Here is an 18081-nt window from a genome sequence, read left to right as displayed (position 1 = left end):
AAATGGGAAAAATGACGAGAATGAAAAAGGAACGACAATGAAATCGGAATAAGAAATGTGAGGCTATAGAGAAGGGGTTTGTCAGTTGTGACTAGTAGGTGTGGTAACAATTGTGACTTTGTCTACCTTATTTATTATGCATTTTGTGGTGCATGACGGTGAGTGTTTGGTAGGAAAATGAAAAAGTTTGGTGTCGATATCCAATCTAGAGGGTGAATAATACCAGATATTTGACAATGATAAATATGGTCAGTTTGATTGAATTTGTGCAGCGTAATAAACATTTCAAGTCATGGGGGTTTCAACGAGGTTGTACGGTGACGACAGGAAAAAGGGGATTTAGTGCGCGTTCATTAACATATTTCTTTAAAAATATAAATATCCTCATTCCTAATATTTAAAACTCTTGCTGTAAGACTGTCTATATTGTAATTTTGTGAATAACTTTTAAAAGTGATTTCAGGTCTTCCTGCATTAGACTTGGTTCAAAACTTTGAAATTCGAAAATTTTGTGCATTTATATTACAGTCATATTGATCCGAATCTCTTGAAATAATTTCAATTGATCTTTTGAAAACCCTCGTCATAAGATAAATTGTTGTTTTAAATGGCTATTCGTACCGCTGCCTGTCATTCACTCCGTCAAAATGAAGTCATAAAACTCAGAAGATCTCCTAGCAGAGGAGAAGGACAATGAAACGTGCAAATGTGGCGCAAAAAAAAAGACAATTATAAAATTCTGTGTCTAATTGAGGGGGACATAAGCGTGTTAATTGAGATTTTGAACAAAAATAGAACGGAAATCTCAGAAGATTGAGTTGAAAGTGCATTTTGAATCGAAAGAGTACTAGTTGATTTATGTTGTGTATTTCAAACACTAGTGCAGTTGTGATTTTTGAAATAAGGAAATTTTGAATATTTGAGCAATAGGGAAAGTCAGTAAACTTGAAATATAACTGAATACGATATGACTAATAATATGTGGGTAGGCTGACACCTGATATTTAATAACAGTAGATTGAACTGAAAATAATCAGTGTTAAACCAATATGTATCTATTACGTTCAGTTCACAGACTTGAGATTATTGTGCAATTTAATTACGCAGGTGTTGTTTTCCGTGATTGAGTTGATGAAAGTTAGTCAGAAAAATCTGCCAATTGTTCTATCGAAAAGAACACAGAGAACACTAATTGTCTCACTGAATGGAAATAGATATTATTTGTAAACGTGCAAGATTCAATTTCCGGTGAGAAGACCTTAGTTCTTCTTTTTAAGACATAAATGACCTTTGTTATTTGAGTAAACAGACACATAAATAATCAATTTATTCAGTTTCTTTTATCAACGCATTCTTGCAATCTTTGTTTCCATCAACCAGGAATGCCCATGTCTTTCAGACGTGGACTCTGCTCTTACAACATTGAATAAATTGTGTCGAACATACAAATTAATGAGATAGATTGTGAAGAACGGAAGCAAAATAAGGAATATCACACGTGGAATAAGGATGATATCAGTTTTTTCATGTTGCTCCACAGCAGGTTCATCAGCTTTTTTGATAGGCCACCAGAAAAGAAGAAGAAGCAAAAGAGCAGCAATTATGATATACGTTATCACGGAAGGCCTGAAAATAGAACATTATTGGAAATATGATACGATTTCTCATTTTAGACACACTTTGGCTAGCTTATCTAGTTATATTGTTCCTGTTTCCATTATTCTTACATTATATTTTTTCTAACGGGTAGAAAACAGAATATTACTTATTTAACATACTTGTTTTGAAATTACCTATAGAAAAATGCGTGTTTCAACCATTTTACTCTTCGTTTCGGAAATAGCAAAACCATAATCACGATATCTCAAAACAAAATGCTTATGTAGACTGGATTATAAATTCAAAGAATTGTGAATCCATTTTGTATTTGTATGTTCTGTCTTCTACCCGTTACACCTTTTCAACGAAAAGCATTTACACTCACAATCCTTTCGATCGCCCATTCACAACGCATAGTAGTAGTGCTCCGAGGATAATCCCAAAACTAATCAAAATACCATCGCCAAATCCAAGAATGTATGCCATTTTGTAGTAAAGAGAGAGAGAAGGGTAGAGAAATAGAAAATTCGATACGAAGTGACGAGCTGAGCGTTGCCCTGGTTACATGAAAAGGGGCACGCGGAGAATTTATGAGGAGGGGACCTTCATATTCTTGCAAAGCATTCCGAGCAAACAACATATGCACTTCTATGGTAAAGTGCATGTCAACATGTCTGTAAACATATGAAAAGTTGCACTTTCATTGAAAAATTGCATCAAATTTGGTCAATTAGAAAAATATGTCCCTTGTACTTGACTTTTTTGCTAAAAATGTCTGTGTCCGCGGTTTTCGATATAAAAGGAAGTCATCAGCCAGGAAAACACATTAAAATACAACAAAAAGTTATATATCTTCTCTCGGTAATAATAATTCCCGTGACATCATCTTCCTGCTGATTGACATGAAGTGAGTTGAGAATCTAACTGTGTCGGCCTTGGCCTGTGTCTCCTGGAGAGTGAATTATGGCTTTGCTGGTTTGGCTTTGGATTTTCCTTGTTGTTTTCTATTTATTCGCGGAATATTTTTTGTCAAGGTTGTAGAAGTGATCAGTGAAGATCAACAGGTTTATGGGTGAAGTTTGTTTATTGGATCGGAGCGTCACGTGACTTCAAAAAAACTGTGGTTTGAAACGGTTCAGTAAGAAAAATTGCCGGAAATTTACTGATTTATGAATAAGATGAACAGAAAATATGAAACAGGACAACACAATTCAACTATCAAATTAGAACAGAGATAATGGAGGTTGGCAAAAATGTATCATCGTATAAGAAATAGCTTCGTCAAATATCTCAACCTTTTTGATTGTACTGACGGTGATCCATATTTTTGCAAACAAAGTTATTGCAACTTAACTTCTGTCATTGAAGTTTTTAGTATTTAGCCTAGTTAATAACTATTAACTATGCATTAAAATTTTCGGAAAGTTTCAAAAAAAAGTGAATATTTATTCACAGAACTACATAGTAATTCTTCAAAAAAGAAAAAAACTAGATTTGAAGCCAGGCACGTTTTCAAAAAAAAAACGTGAGGCAATCTTAATTATGTCATATGACCCAATAAAGCGTCTCGTGTGTTTTTAAATAAAAAATAGAACAAGAAACTTTTGTCTTGTTAGTTTTATCATTCAATTTTGTGTTTCCGTAAGTTAGTTTACTTCAGTCTCTAGTTTTCGGTTTGTGTCTAAGTTATCAAGTCTGAACTAATCACATTTTGAGTTGATAATCAGTAAGGAATGTGCAAGAAAGTAGTTTCAGATGCAGAGTAAGCACAAATTCCCTTTCAAATGTTCTTTTTCAAGTCCTCTACTTGCTATCATAGTAATCGCGTTGAAACCATGCTTGTTTTGGTAGTTTTCAGTTGTAAAACAACAATTATCACACCATTGATCATCGTTTTGCTGATACTTCAGAATGTGTAATAGAAAACTATTACTACTTGCAGAATTAAATGTCAATATTGAACGTGAACAGTGAAATTGCTTCAATCAGCTCATTTTTTATCTTGTCGAACCACTTATCGGAACTCCGTCGTCGTGATAGGTACCACCTGGCATCAAACGATTGGAGGGGGTTTTTCCAAAATGAAATATTGAGACATTTCGATGAGAAGAACAAAAATGAAGAAGAAGAGAAGATAGAAGGCTCATTTATTTTCGATCTTCCCATCCGGATTGCTTGCAAGTAGTCTCATCTCATACGTGAAACACGTGGCGCTACACGTGAAGCCTCACCATCGGTAGTTGCACACCAAAACGCTCCGTTTCATTTTCAACAAACAACAGTGTCGAGAGACTCGGAGACAAAAAGAGAGAGGAGAGTAGAAACGAGAAGTGTTAGCAAAATGGGACGATCCATCTCCCGGGAGAAATAAAGAAAAGACCTACGATCCACTAGTCTTGTCGTAAAATTATGATTAAGAAAGAACACTAACCAGATCTTTGCTTCGAACATCTTATTATTCCTATTATTCCGACTTCTGAAAGTAATGAGCTGGAACATGAAATTCACGTAAGCGATTTGCACTTTTTTACTTTCACTTCCGCCCCTAACCATTCAACATGCCAAACACAACGTCTCCAGTCTATTAGTATTTACAGTTTATTAATCTGCTTAGCTTGCACTGATAACCTTAATAGCCTTTGATTTCGACTTTTATTTCTGTTCGGATAGTAAAAACTCCACCGAGACAAACTGATAGTGAAAAGCACAAATGACCGTCATTAATTGTTATCACAGTTCAATCAACGCCACTTTAGTTATATTTCTTTCTAAACTACTCCTTCTTATTTCGGAGAAATTTGTGAAGACCAGAGAACGTTCACTAACTTTAATGTCGATTCAGGTGAAATAAGTAATAATTTATTCATCCCATTTTGTTATCTATTTTTTCTCGAAAACCGGTTATCCGTGTAACTTGAACTGTTGTTGATAATTTTCGACCATCTTTTTTTTTCTCCATATGCATTTCCCCTCTATAAATCAAATTGTAGAAGAAGAAATGAATCTTTGATCAACGCGATCAAGTAACTGACTTGTTTTCATAAAAAGTGTGATACAAATCAGCGGGGAAACGAAAATGTAAAATTTGTTTGATGATTAGTGATAATATCAATACAAAACTTGATTCCAGTACATTACTACTATCTGCACGTGTTGCTTGGTATATTTGCACGAAGTGGAACGTTTTGTTTTTCATAGATAGACGACATAGCCGTCTGAAGAAGTGGAAACTGATAGGGAGAAGAAAAAAACGTGTTAATGGATGTGTTTTTGTAGAAATAGAAGACATCAAGTGTCAAAAACCATTCAAGAAGTTTCGAGAAGAAAAAAAGCGGACAAAATGTTATCAGTAAATTTTCGAGTTCAATTTTTATTACAAATCATCAAATTGGTAGTTACCACATTTTCTGTGATTTCTAAATTAAATTCACACTAAAAGCTTTGAAATCATTTTTGACACAGTTCTTCTACAGTAATCTTGATAAAATATCCAACTTCATTAAAAACTGTGTTTTCTCGTTTTTCTGTGCATCTGTTAACCAAAAGCTTTTAATCAGTAATTGATTATCAACTTTCTCTGACCAATCAATCACAAGCTCAAACATTTTCAAGTTTCAATTTTTGTGTTTGAATCCATACCAATTTTCAATCAATAATAGAAAATTCTCATATAACAGAAATTCCCTGCAATGTTTCATAATTCTCACACTTTCATCTTTAATAACTAGTCTTCGGCTCTTTTACTCTGACTCCTAACTTCTTACTTGACCTAAACCTATAGCTTTTTGGAAACCGTTGCCGACAATATGGCGCTTCCTAAAATACCAGCAAACGTGTTCAATACTGCCCCCTGATAACAATTGTAAATATTTACAAAGAGAAATGTCGGTAGTACACCATAATAAAGGTTAGCTTGCCCCCGTAAACTACTGGCTCTTTGATATTATTTTTGAGGACTACCAACATGACTAGCTACTGGGTGTTTTTCTATCAAATGTATATTTTTTGATGGTGTGATTTTCGGACAACAAAGAAGGAACATGAGTCATAACTATGAATGTTTACGAAATTCATTCATTGTTTCACACCGATTTTTTTTCCTAAAAACCATTCATGTCAGTTTTCTCCGATCTTTTGAAAAACTAAGCGTAAAGAGAATGATTAATTTATTTGTTATCATTTTAAGTATTTTGGTGTAAAAATCAGCGATGCACACAACATGCTTGATTCTTTCTTGTTTTTTCTCTGTAACCTCTTTCCTGATGGATTGCTTTCTTTCTAGTCGTTAGTCTTCAAAGATTGCTGGCTTGTATCTTTTGTCCTACGTACTGCGATCCAACAAGCTTCTGGTGCAAAAACAACTTTTTTGCCCTATCTTCTACGTCTTGCAAATCTGATGAAATGATCAGTGAGAGTTGAAACTTCTCGCTGTCCAAAAACCAATCGCAAGAAAGAACTCAAACAGGGTGTCCCCAATGTGGCGGGAAGAAATAAGTGATAAACAACTTTTGCTTCTCAATCACGTGATCCACTATCCTCATCTATTATTGTACTACTTCAAAGAACGCTCCAATTATCGGGCTGCAATCTTTTCTAACGTTGTCATCATGTGAAATGCATTTCTTCTTTGTGCAAAAGGGGTAACCCCATCATGAGAATGTCACAAAATCAAACTGATTACCCAACTTTAACACCTGCTGGTCGGTAGTAAAAACAGCCAACATCAAATAGTCGTTATCATTGTAACCTTCTTACATAAAACCGAGAAGATTGAAAACAACCAATCAGGCTGACGCAAGATTTTCCTACACATTTTGTCGTTTTTCACGGGAAACCCCCATCAGCTCATAGAACTTGAAGTAGGTGCATCGGAGTGCATCTACACGTGAAACACGTGAAATTGCTCGCACTTTGCGTCTGCAAATTGTGTGATCCGTGATGCAATCAGAAAAATTTTTCCCGCGAGATTAAATGAGTTGAAACTACGGCAAAAGAGTGGCGTACAAACAATTTTCGCTAGAAGGTTAACCAAATGAAATGAGATATTTCGATAACTATTCTTCTCGAAAATAAGAGGATTAGTATCATTTCTGAAGTGAAACGTTTTAGATACAGTATGCAAAGGGAGACTGATTAATAAACCAATATAGACAATGATACGACCAAATATGTTTGTTATTAATAGACACTCCAGTTTTCCGAAAGATGTTTCCCGATTTTGTTTCATGTTGGGAATATCAGTCATCGAGTGTAAGAGCTGAGATCATCTCTGAAGGAATACTGTCCTTTTATAACATAAAATGTTATGTAGATTTTTTAAAATATTGCAGACTGCACTTTTTTCAAAGCCTTATTTCGATTTTTATTTTGAACAAGTACAAAGTTACTGCAGTTAATTTAGAATTCATACTTTTCAGCAGTTCAGATTTGTGAAACCTTTGTAAACATTGTTCACTTATTTCAAAAGTTGCGACTTTCCTCATAGTTAGACCAAACCCAGTCTAGATCAAAAAATCCGTTAGGACCTCCCACAAAAAGTCTCGGCGTAACTGTCAACTACTTGCCACTCGCCTCATTTTTGTTTATCGGCCATTGAGAACACCGTGTGAGCGGTCTGTAACGTCGTTGACTTTTAATTTTGCATGTAACCAGACAATTGTCACCTTCTGAGATAAATTTATAAAACAACATCGACTTGGTGTTTATTTAATTCTGGTATCGAAATCGATTCTACTATTCCACGATGCGACTTTCAATGCAAATTCTGTGAGTATCTTTACAAAGATCCAAATAGTTTGTGTGAGAGGGTTTTGACTGTTTTCAAAGATATACACATGCCTCAAAAGTTCTTGTCTTCTTTTTCAATTTTTCTTTGAAGAGCAATTAGCGTGAATTGTTTTAGACAGATTTGAAGGTTGTTCTTGTATCAGCTTGCAAACATACTAAGTAGTGCTGAGAGGACCAACTATAGCTAAATCCAAAATAACATAAATTCATCTATATCCCAGAACTCCACGGTCGCTCTGTGACCTTTCCTAGTAAGACATGTAGCGTATTCAGAATTCGCTACCAAGGCTAGTGTACTACCATACCTTTCCCATTTCCTGAACTTCGAATTCAAACAACTGGAACAAACTTATTCGAACTGTTTTTTTCTGTATAAATTTTTTACCGACATATTGGGTCATATCAATTGTAATATTTGTTAAGATTGCTAAGTAAGTTTTCTGAGCTTTCAGATTTTCCTAAGGTGCGATGATGCATCGGAATTACTGTATGTTTCATTTAATGCAAACAAAACTTATCATCTCATCTGAAGAAGCTATTGGTGACGGTTTATGATGAACTCTAAACTTTTATTACAGCAGTTGTGCTTTATAACTGTAAAAATCATCCGATTTTTTGTATCAGTCCATCAGAGTCATCCAATTATATTATCAAAACAACCACTCTCTTCCAATCTCTACTTTGCCCTTCACTTTCTCTCAACCTTTATTAATCACTCACTATCAGGTATAGTTACTTATCAAACATATGATCAAACAGATACATCTAACAGTTCTGACAACTTTTGAGATCTATCAGCTGTCATTTGTGTCTGTCATCAGTTCTTTGAGTACTTCTCTCTCTCAATCTTTTTCATTCAAAAATTCTCCATACATTCATCTTGTATTCTGTCTCAAAATATTAGGATGTAAAAGAAATCCGAGCCGTTGAAAAGCGGAAAAAAGACGGAAAAGCAAAAAAACAAAGTATTGGCCCAACGAATGGAGAAGATACTTTACACAAGTTCTTTCAAGAATCGCCTCATCCATTCTTCACTTTAACCTTCACGAAACGATCAAAGACTCAACTAAAGGTATTCCTTGCTATCAGTTACGGGAATGTGTATGGTCATTAAATGCTTTTTATTGCAAATGTGAAACTTGGTCTGTCGATGAGAAAAGATTAACGGGAACAAGCGAGGGAATACCTAGAGGCCGCTTCTTGACGACATCTGCAACATTTCACAGTATCAATGGATGATCTATTTTGATTTATTCAACATGACACAATGACGTTAATTACAAAACCCAAATCGGTTTCTGATTCTTTTTTTTTTACTTTTGTTTCTTTATGTTACGGGGTCTTCTACAGTAATCTCTCTAATGCTTCTCGCCTTTCTTTTCAAAACAATCACCCATAGTGTATTTACACTTTTGATACACCTATGGTTGGCAAATGGCCCCGATAGACTCATATGCGTATGTATATTGTATCTCCGCCACACATTGTTGCATCAAACGACAGTTGTGGTGACGGTGGGCATACGGAAAGAAGCAAATGAGAGGAGACCCTCCAGCACCGATCGTTTTCTTCCGCGGGGTGTGAGTATTCACGTGCAACAGTTGTAGGTTCATGTTCAGGTTGGGGACATACCCTGCAAAAAGTTCACGTGTGTCTCGTCTCGACACGAGGAGGTGGGGTCGTTCGATGATAGCAAGATTAGTGGGAGGAGCCACTTGCCACCCCAACACCACACACTCTCGGGAGTTTGTTCTCGGTGTCCGAGCGACAACTTCGTCTTCTTTAGTTTAGTGTTCAGTTTTTTGTGAATAGATCTTTGGTAGACTTATAACTTTTGTAACCTGAACGTGTACTCTGTCTGATGATAGAGAAGAAGATAAGATCTCGAACGTTATAGTTTGAAATGAAACATTTTCTAATGTCAAATTTTTTGCAGGTTACCTATTTAACATAATACTTTAAAACACTTTCATAATAGTTTCAACTGCAAACAACTCCAGGAAAAATTTAACAATTGGAATTCGACAAATATTCTGAGAGCATGGTTACTGATTTTTTAACTTTGAATTGAGCACTTTTTTTAATCGTCTTACCCAATTCCCGTTCATTTTCCATCAACAACAGTTGATATCACTTTTTGCCTCTTTCCAGCTGGAAAACACCTCGCTCCTCCTACTCCCAAGTCACAAACACCACAAAATCATTTCTCCTATCTATCTGTTTCAAACTTGACTTTTGAAAGAAAACCTTTTTTCGCTTCTCACAATCACTCAAAAATGACAGTTATAAAATACCACTTATCACAAACGCCTTGAGAACTCCCATGAGAAAAAAGTGACCATTCTTTGCTCTGCTCCGTCCCATTCATCTTTGTTTGTATGTGCGTTTGTGTGTGTGTGAAGTGTTCGGAGTTAGTTTTGCAAACTTGCTCGTTTTTCCCGATATCCGCCAAAAATTATTTCCATATGACAAGTGGAGGATAACCGTCCTCCCACGCCTATTACTCTCAGCTGGTTGTGCAATGAACCCTACTCCGGCTCAAAATACAAAGTTAAAGCTTCAATAACTTTGGCAATTCATACCTCAGAAGAGAAATCTCTCTCTGAACAGGCTTATCTTTGACCTATTTTTCTTTTTTGTTCCAGAACTGATATCATCTCTATTCACAAATAACTACTCAGTAGAAAATGACCACGAGGTTAGGTCCCGTGAGCTCATGTATCATTTTTTCAAGAAAAACAAAGCAAAATGAAGTCAGCAACAGTTTGTTGTACTACGAGATATTCGGAGAATCAATAATATTGCGCATCTCCGGATAGATTACGATGAGTGATGAGGAGGTCGAGAGTGTACGAGACGCAGGTTCTACACCAGATAGTTTTTGGGTGCCTCCGCACTGCAAAGACATACGCGTTCACCATTACTTTTCTTTGTCCGTTCGGTGTCGTTTTTTTGTTTGTATTTGTTCGTAAAGTGTTGCCGTCAAATCTCTTTTTTACCCTTTTGGCAGTTTTAATGTTGTTAATCAGAAAATAAGAGGAAATAAATAGAATTTGCCACGTGAGACAACATAGAAGATAAGTCGAGTCGTTCGCCTTTCGCCTTTTTTTGCTATGTCACGTACACCCGGAGGTCTTCTACGCAGTTCTCATCAGACTGGACTGTCTGATGAGAAGACAGTGGAGACCTGAACCCTACGATTGATAATTTTGTCTTTATCAATCATTTACTGGGTTTTTGATTATTTGGACGTTTACTAAAATCTAGTGATATCAATCTCACGAATACTTTTGAGGTTTGCGTTTTGCTCCCTCAAGGTTAATTTTTTGAACTCAAGTACACACTTCATGACGGAACAGTTGTCAACTGCTCTTTCTCCTCTGTCACGTCTTCCAGACTCTATGTCAAACTGAACTGACAAGAAAGAAGAAAGAAGAAAAAAAAAAGATAAAGACACTCCCTCTTTACTTCTCAAAAACTTGGGGGCCCACATTGAGGATTTGTCAGGCCACAGTGGTAGTGGTGCAATAGAAAGAGAGATAGAGAGAATGAGTGAATGCGAGTGTGTGTACGTGAGCTTGTCGAAGAAGAAAAAAGAAGGAAAAGAAGTGGAGCCCGATGGCCCCCGCAGCTCCTACACTGCTCCCCGTTTTCGCTGTGCCGCGCCAACAGATTGATTTAGAACTCGTCCGTCTGTTGCATCGTGTCTTCCTTTTTTTAACCCCCCCTCCTCTCTTGATAAGTCCTTCTAGGCCTGCCTCACCCCTAGACAAAACTTTTTTACGAGGGTCCCCTCTTGCCGTCGCCAGTAAGTAGACCTCCTCACTTCATGCCGGGTGTCGCGGTGAGCACAAAATGGGTTTCTCACTTTCTATGCTTATTGACAGTTTTGGAGATTTAGAGGAGGTGTATCGGGAGCTCAAATTTCGATTGACTAGGTTCGTTTGCAGTGGGTTTTTTTTTTCTTCCTGAATTGTTATTGTTGTCATCGTTGTTGTTGCTGATCAGAGTTGATTCTTGCTCACTTATTTCCTTGATGTTGACTATTTCCTCTATCAATGTGCTTCTAGAGAAAGCTTATTACTTTCTCGCTTCTTCAGTGCTCTTCCATATGTTTCTTATCAATTTTTCAATTTCAGGGCGCCGATGGAAATGGGGCGCGAACGAGAATGGGAGACATGCGCAGCACATTCGGCACCCGCCTCATTCTCAGTTCTGTCCACGTCGCCAGGATGTCGTCGGGCCGCCAGTTTCCCGTTTTTTGGTGACACCTCAATACATGCATCCAGTCTAAAGGTGAGTCTAAACAACTATATGCACTTTTATTTGGGCCTTTGGAGTCGACGTGCAAAAACAGAATACACGAGAGTCAGAGAAGAAGTGAGCAGTGCGTGTGACGATGTAGGGGCGCATCAAAAAAATAGAGGGTTCAAGATTATAGGAGACGCAGCGCAATTCTTAGGCCTGAGGGCTTCTCATGTAGAAAAAAGAGAAAGAAAATAAGAGAAGTTGTTTCCCATTTTCTGCAAATCAAAGTTCGAAAGATCACAAATTGCTTCGAACTTTCGATCGGTAATGGAGTTGTTAAAAGATTCTAGATATAGAAAAAAAACCGACTGGGCACGTGTACATGTTTATCACGACTGTCTTTTGTCTGATTGGAGGCGGGTATACTGTAGCTTTTATCGAACTATGCACTTGTCAATAAAACGAAAAACGACACAAATAAGTTTTTGCAACAAACAACACCGGTTATAATAGGACCTGCCCTTTTTTGAACATCATAGCACACGTTTTATTCAGGTTCGCTCCCAGAGTGAGTCGGAAGGACTGAACAAGATGCGATTGACACATATGAACTTGGATACAGTTCGTAAGCGTCTTTCCGAAACGACGATTAAAGAGAAAGGTATGTGATCCTTAATTGATGAGTGATGCGATTGTCTCCTTCAATTTTTTTCGAATCACTAATCGTTTTGTAATGTTCTCATTGAACTTGCCGCTATTTTTAGATGGTTTGGTAATTAGTCTGATAAATCTTCTGAACTAACTGATAGTTCTTGCAAAATCAGGAACCTGGTCTGATCTGGGTTTTTTTTATTGGATAGGATAACACACTATACCAACCTTTTTATACAAAGTTAGCAATGTTTTCCAGATGAAGGAAGTGACTATCAATCGCACAGCTCATCAAGCAGCGAATGTGGCAATGATGATTTGGACCTGTTCTGTGCTGGACCACTTGAACTCAAAGAAGAGGAGAAGTCGAGAAAGTCAGTTCGATTTGCCGATGACTGTGGACAAGATCTCACCATGATCCGTGTTGCCACCGAACCGAGTGATTGTCCTCCAAAGTTGAGCCCTTCCGTTCTCCGCCGCTACCGTGGCGAATCTTTCGAAGAAGAAGAGATTGCAGCAAGAGAACCTGCACCTGTCTGGGATCTTACTTTCAAACAGCCTGCTGCTGATTATGTTCGCTTCCGTGAAAATTTGGAAACGGTAAGTCTCCGTAATATCTCTCATTTTTCAATCCAATTTTTAAGAACAAAGTCTCGTTGGAAAATGTAATTTTGAACAATGAAGGTTACAAAGTGCTTGGAACCGTCAAAGTGGGCAATATTGCATTTGAAAAGAGTGTCTTTGTGAGATACACAATGAATGGATGGATTTCATACATGGACAAAGCTGCGATCTACCAACCATCCACCAGCAAAGTCTATGATTGTTTCAAATTTGAAATTGACCTTCCTTCTTCCGTAGAGAAGGTGAGAGTTGGATAATGGAAATATGGGATATGATAAAACACATGGAGTACGGTTAATGATTCATAGGAGGAGGCTGAGTTAGTACGTGGGTGTGCAAATTAGTGTAGTGTCACATGTAGAGGTGAGTTTTAGTCAAGTTACATTTTTCTCTTATAAATTATCACTTTTTTGAAGAATCTCAGCAATCAAAAATCAAAAATTTTCAGATCCATCAAATCGAATTTTGCATTTGCTTCAAAGCAAATGAAACTGAATACTGGGATTCTAATTCGGGTACCAACTACGTTTTGCACTGCGCTCAACATCATCCAGTCGTTCCACAGCAACAACAACAGCGTCGTGCCTCATTGTTCGGCGGGTTGGTAACCAAAAGTTTTTAGAGAATAATTAAAAACGGTCTACATTTTTAGATCCAAGTATCTTGACCGAGATGATGCCTACAAACTCGATTACAACGACTGGGGAAAATTCGCCTCGTGGAAAGCACTCAGCACTGATGGACCGTACTGGTAGATATATTGCCTGTTTTTTCTTAATTCCCCTCATATATTTTTATTAATCCAAAACATATTGCACATACCCATTTTCGTTTCGACTACTACTACTGGTACGATTACAAAGTGCCCGGGTATAGGAGATAAGTATATGTTATATTTTCCCTCGTTTAGCCAGATTTTTTAAAAATTTGAAATAGTGTATTATCCCTAAGATTATCTCCTCTCCCTTTCCCAGTTTTTATGCTTTTTCATCATCTAATCGTTTCATTTGATTTTTCAACGTGTGTGCTCATGTGTGTGTGCTAATTGCCATAGATTGTCTACTTTGCCTTCCCCAAAACCCCATCCCATCAGAAAAAAACGCGTATCCTCGCCAGCGACAACGACCCCCCTACTTCCCCAAAATTTCTCCTTGCCATCAATCGTTTCTTTGTGGTGTGTTTTGTGTATTTCATTTCCGTCTAGGGTACAAATAATCCGGTATAGATTTCGTTAATGCTCCCTTCTCAAAAACAGATTCGTTCGTAAAACTAGACTTTTACACGGTTTAACCATATTTATGCTCCTGAAAACATCCTCATGGTGCTACAACTTCGCCCCTTCATTCTTCCACTTTTTTTGTTTCCCCACCATCCCCTTCATTTTACGCAATCGGTCAAAACGGTCTAGTTTGTTAGAAATTGTGATGAATATTGAATGTTTTTCATGTCGAATCCCAATCTACATAATTGTTAGTTAATGGTATCCCGACATATATTCCCCTCATTCTTTTATATCCCTTATAAATAAACATTTTTGGCAGTAACATATGTATCTTATATCGTTTTATCGGTTTCTTATTAAATCAAAATTTTCATACATGTGATTTCTTCGACTTCAGAGTATTTGAAAAACTATCGACATGTTTTCTATGTCACACACATTCCATTAATCGGTAAACAATTTTTCCCACAACACCTTATTATTGAAAATTAAATAAAACACTGGAATACTTTATACCGATAATGTAAGTATGATGAATGAGAATAAATAAAAATTGAGATTCACAATAGTTTGTTGAGAAGTTTTGGAAAAATGATAGGAGGTTAGCATCAGTTAGTTAGCAAAGTATCAATTAGAAGTTCAAGAGACCAGTTGAAAAAGAATTGAACACTTCCAAGGTGTTGACGATTTCTGTGTCAGCACGGCAGCGTTGCATGAATTCTTCTTTATTGATTCTTCCTCCATTAGCAATGTTCAAGTTCTGCAATAAACACTTCACAATATCATGCATTTCAGATTTTTTCTTTACCTTGAAAACAATTTTAACATGTTGTCGGCATATGGTGGCAAGAGCAGTTGGTTGCAGCGACGCGTCAACCATCTGATACATCGATCTGAAGAAGTCATAAAAAATAATTTTGCGATGCGGCCACGAGAGAGGTTTCAAACAAGAAAAAAAAAGAAAAAAGAACCCACTTCACAACATGAAAAATCTCGTTGTAAGCAATATATCCACTTTTGTTTGTGTCGTAGAGAGTGAAGATCCAGTCCAGACGTTCATCAACTGTCCCTTTGGCGATTTTTGAATAATTTGTGATAAAATCCTGTAAACGAATGAATGTTTCAGATCAAAAATTGGAATATACCAAGAATGTCACAGATCCAACACGAGTTTGATCGATATTCCGGAAAACCAGCTCTGCGTAGCTTTTTGAGTCTCCATTCGGGAAAATACTTGCATAGATGGCTTGAAATTGTTCGAGTGCAACTGTTCCGTTTGGCCACAGCTAGAAATGAAAAAGAGTTATCAATAGATTTCAACAAGGAAACTAATTCTACTACTTGTCCTCCCAATATGAGAATTGATAAACTGGAATTCTTACGCGTAGAATTGGAAAAGCTTAAAGCTCCCAGTTTCCGATAATTTCAAAAAAAGTAGTTACGTTTGATAATAATACGCCCAAGTATGTATTTTTGGTAACCTGCGGCAAAACTACGGAAGGTTTCAACAATCATTGTTTAGCGTGCTACATGGTCTAGCGAACTCATAACGATTCAGATCAGCAGAAACCATAAGGTCAACTATAAATTCTTTTAACGACAGCGAATAACCCACGTTTTCACAAGCTAAAAGTAGACCCATGAATTGGTAAGTAGTATTTTTCATTTGAAGTCATATTGTTTTGATCGATGCACTGCGAATAGCAGATCAGCTAACCTCTTTAAATGACCGATACAGCTGTTGAATTTCACGTCTCGAGAAGTTGGTGATTTCGAACAGGTAGTCAATGCTTGGTGGTCTTTGTCGTTCAAGTGCTGGTGCAGTATCTAACTCTTCTTCCACTGAAAATGTATCTTAAACATGATAAAAAGTTCTGAAATTTTGTGTGACCCTAGAAAACCTACTTTCAATATGTCTCGTTTTTCCTCTTATAAATAATGCGGCTGGTGGAACACTAACCGCTAACGGGATCAACGCTTGATGGAGTGGTCTCGTACACGAGGCGGAGCCAATCATAATCGCGTCTTAGTTAACTCAATAATAACGACGTGAGTTGGAGAAATGAAGAATGGGTGGAGAGTAAAGATGTAAGACTAACTGAATGGTGGTGAGTGGGAAAGCTTATGGGTTCGTGTGCAACGTCGTGATGGAAAGAAAAAAGAGAAAAAAGAACAATAAAAAATAGTGAGGCCCCTGCTGCCTAAGTTAACAAAAAATGGGGAGGAAGGAAGCTGTTGGCGAAGAAGTCTGGGGTAAATGCTGCTAAGACAAGCAGCGTCACTCTTCACATTTCATCTCCATTCAGACATTGGAAATTCATCCCAGAGTCGGGAGCAAAAGGGTCTTTGAATGAGAAGACTGCGGGGTTTTCTGTCATTGTTTGAGCTCGGACCCCTCTTCTGAATCACCACACCCTTCTCTCTTTGGCTGTCATCGTGGTCGTCCACCAATTTTTCTCTCACATCTTTTGTTCTTCAGGGTCACCCCATCATTATTGTTAGAATGAATTTGTTCATTCTCACTGTCATTCAAAATAAATCTAGTCGGAAGAAGTTAGTTTTTGAAAACAATAGAATATGGGCGTGAATGAAAATACTAAAAGGTTGCACTTGGATTAGTAAATTGGAAATAATATGTTACAGCTACACCCAATCTAAAATATGGACTCTGCAGGAAGCGTACTACTATTTCAGGTCTAACAAAATTCCTTTGAATCTTTCTATTTAATTTGTCAGAATATATTTTTATGAAATTTCAGGGCAGTTTTCACATTTTTCTGCTATTCGAACATAAACTGTTGTAAAATTCTTTGTTGAAGTTAGATCCGAGAAAGACAAACTCTGACGAGCCGTAAATGAAAAAAACAGAAAAACTCAGAAATAAGTTAACACCGACTCGTATTCAATTCTCGAATGTTATTCTCGAGTATGAAAAGGAAAACAGCATCTGATAATTTCTGCTTTCGTATAATTTGATAACAATTTTCGGGCGTTGTTATAGCAACAATCTACATGCTTTGCTGTTTATATTACCCTTCCGGTTGCTATAAAAATAGAAGGTATGACTCACCCAAATGATAGTAGACAAAAGGATCCTCTGGTGTTTTGATTACCATGGTGCTTTTCCTGAAATATGCATCTATTAGTTTATAGCTGAATGTTATTCTGAATCGCAAAAAATGAGGTTTATGAATATTGATGATCAGTGAAATATGTCAATCCATTGCTCCCCGGAAACAATTGTTTCCTCTTGTTTATACATTTAGATAAACAAAGAACAAGTTTTGGTAATGTTCATGTCACATATTTTATGGGTGACTATATTCCGACAGACCACCTCCCTCTCTTTTCTACAAATGTTTTGATGGTTCGAGGATGACCCTACTACGTTGCAGCTATGCATATTAAATGAGATTTGCGACGCTTTGAGAAAAAAAGAGAACGCTAAAAGTAGGAAAGATGATGGATCAGCTGGACTCTAGAATTCGAATATTGTTTTGAAAATCATACATTTAAAATGTTTAGATAACTGTTGATTCATGTTATCGAAAAATAGTATTGGAGAAGTTGAACTTTAGCTTGCTAAGGATTTTACGCTTATGAAAAAATTGAGCAAGTTCCCGTTTATTCAAAATAAGCCTTTTTTTTTAAACTTTCTAACGACTTTTACGTAAAGTATCAAGAATTGTCTCTTGACGCATATAAGTGACATTAACTACCCCGAAAAAACAAAGACGAGATAGCACAGCTGCCAGAAAAGAAGTGACGACATGAGAAACAAATCTAAATTTAAATCTTTTTCTAAAATTGGAAACTACAAAAGAAAACTCGTGAGTGATTTCTGCCTTATGCTGCTGCAGCTCAACCAGAAAGAAACAGACCCCAAGATCCGGAAACAGAGGAAAGACGACAATTTGATACCAGCAAACTTTGCTTGTCTATTTATAACC

The 18081-nt window shown here is 36.9% G+C and overlaps 3 protein-coding genes across 3 annotated transcripts; 1 reads left to right on the top strand and 2 right to left on the bottom strand.

The window, feature by feature from the left end:
• Positions 1–1343: 1343 nt before the first annotated feature.
• On the bottom strand, positions 1344–2085 carry GCK72_023444 (uncharacterized protein; the record flags this gene model as incomplete). The annotated part of the gene is made up of 2 exons (XM_003102552.2): positions 1344–1626; positions 1985–2085. 2 exons carry the CDS (start codon positions 2083–2085, stop codon positions 1344–1346), a joined length of 384 nt encoding a protein of 127 aa, XP_003102600.2.
• Positions 2086–11532: 9447 nt separating this feature from the next.
• GCK72_023443 (uncharacterized protein) lies at positions 11533–13664 on the top strand (the record flags this gene model as incomplete). The annotated part of the gene is made up of 6 exons (XM_003102528.2): positions 11533–11682; positions 12190–12295; positions 12545–12885; positions 12930–13151; positions 13358–13509; positions 13562–13664. The coding sequence occupies 6 exons, from the start codon at positions 11533–11535 to the stop codon at positions 13662–13664; spliced, it is 1074 nt and encodes a 357-aa protein (XP_003102576.1).
• Positions 13665–14762: 1098 nt separating this feature from the next.
• Positions 14763–16148, bottom strand: GCK72_023442 (uncharacterized protein; the record flags this gene model as incomplete). Its single annotated transcript, XM_003102578.2, has 6 exons — positions 14763–14891; positions 14940–15024; positions 15107–15234; positions 15277–15417; positions 15849–15973; positions 16037–16148. The coding sequence occupies 6 exons, from the start codon at positions 16146–16148 to the stop codon at positions 14763–14765; spliced, it is 720 nt and encodes a 239-aa protein (XP_003102626.2).
• Between the last annotated feature and the right edge of the window lie 1933 nt (positions 16149–18081).

The sequence above is a fragment of the Caenorhabditis remanei genome, chromosome X, assembly GCF_010183535.1.
Source record: "Caenorhabditis remanei strain PX506 chromosome X, whole genome shotgun sequence".
Classification (NCBI taxonomy): domain Eukaryota; kingdom Metazoa; phylum Nematoda; class Chromadorea; order Rhabditida; family Rhabditidae; genus Caenorhabditis; species Caenorhabditis remanei.
The sequence above is the reverse complement of the archived record's forward strand: the minus strand, read 5'-3'. Positions and strand labels throughout refer to the sequence as shown.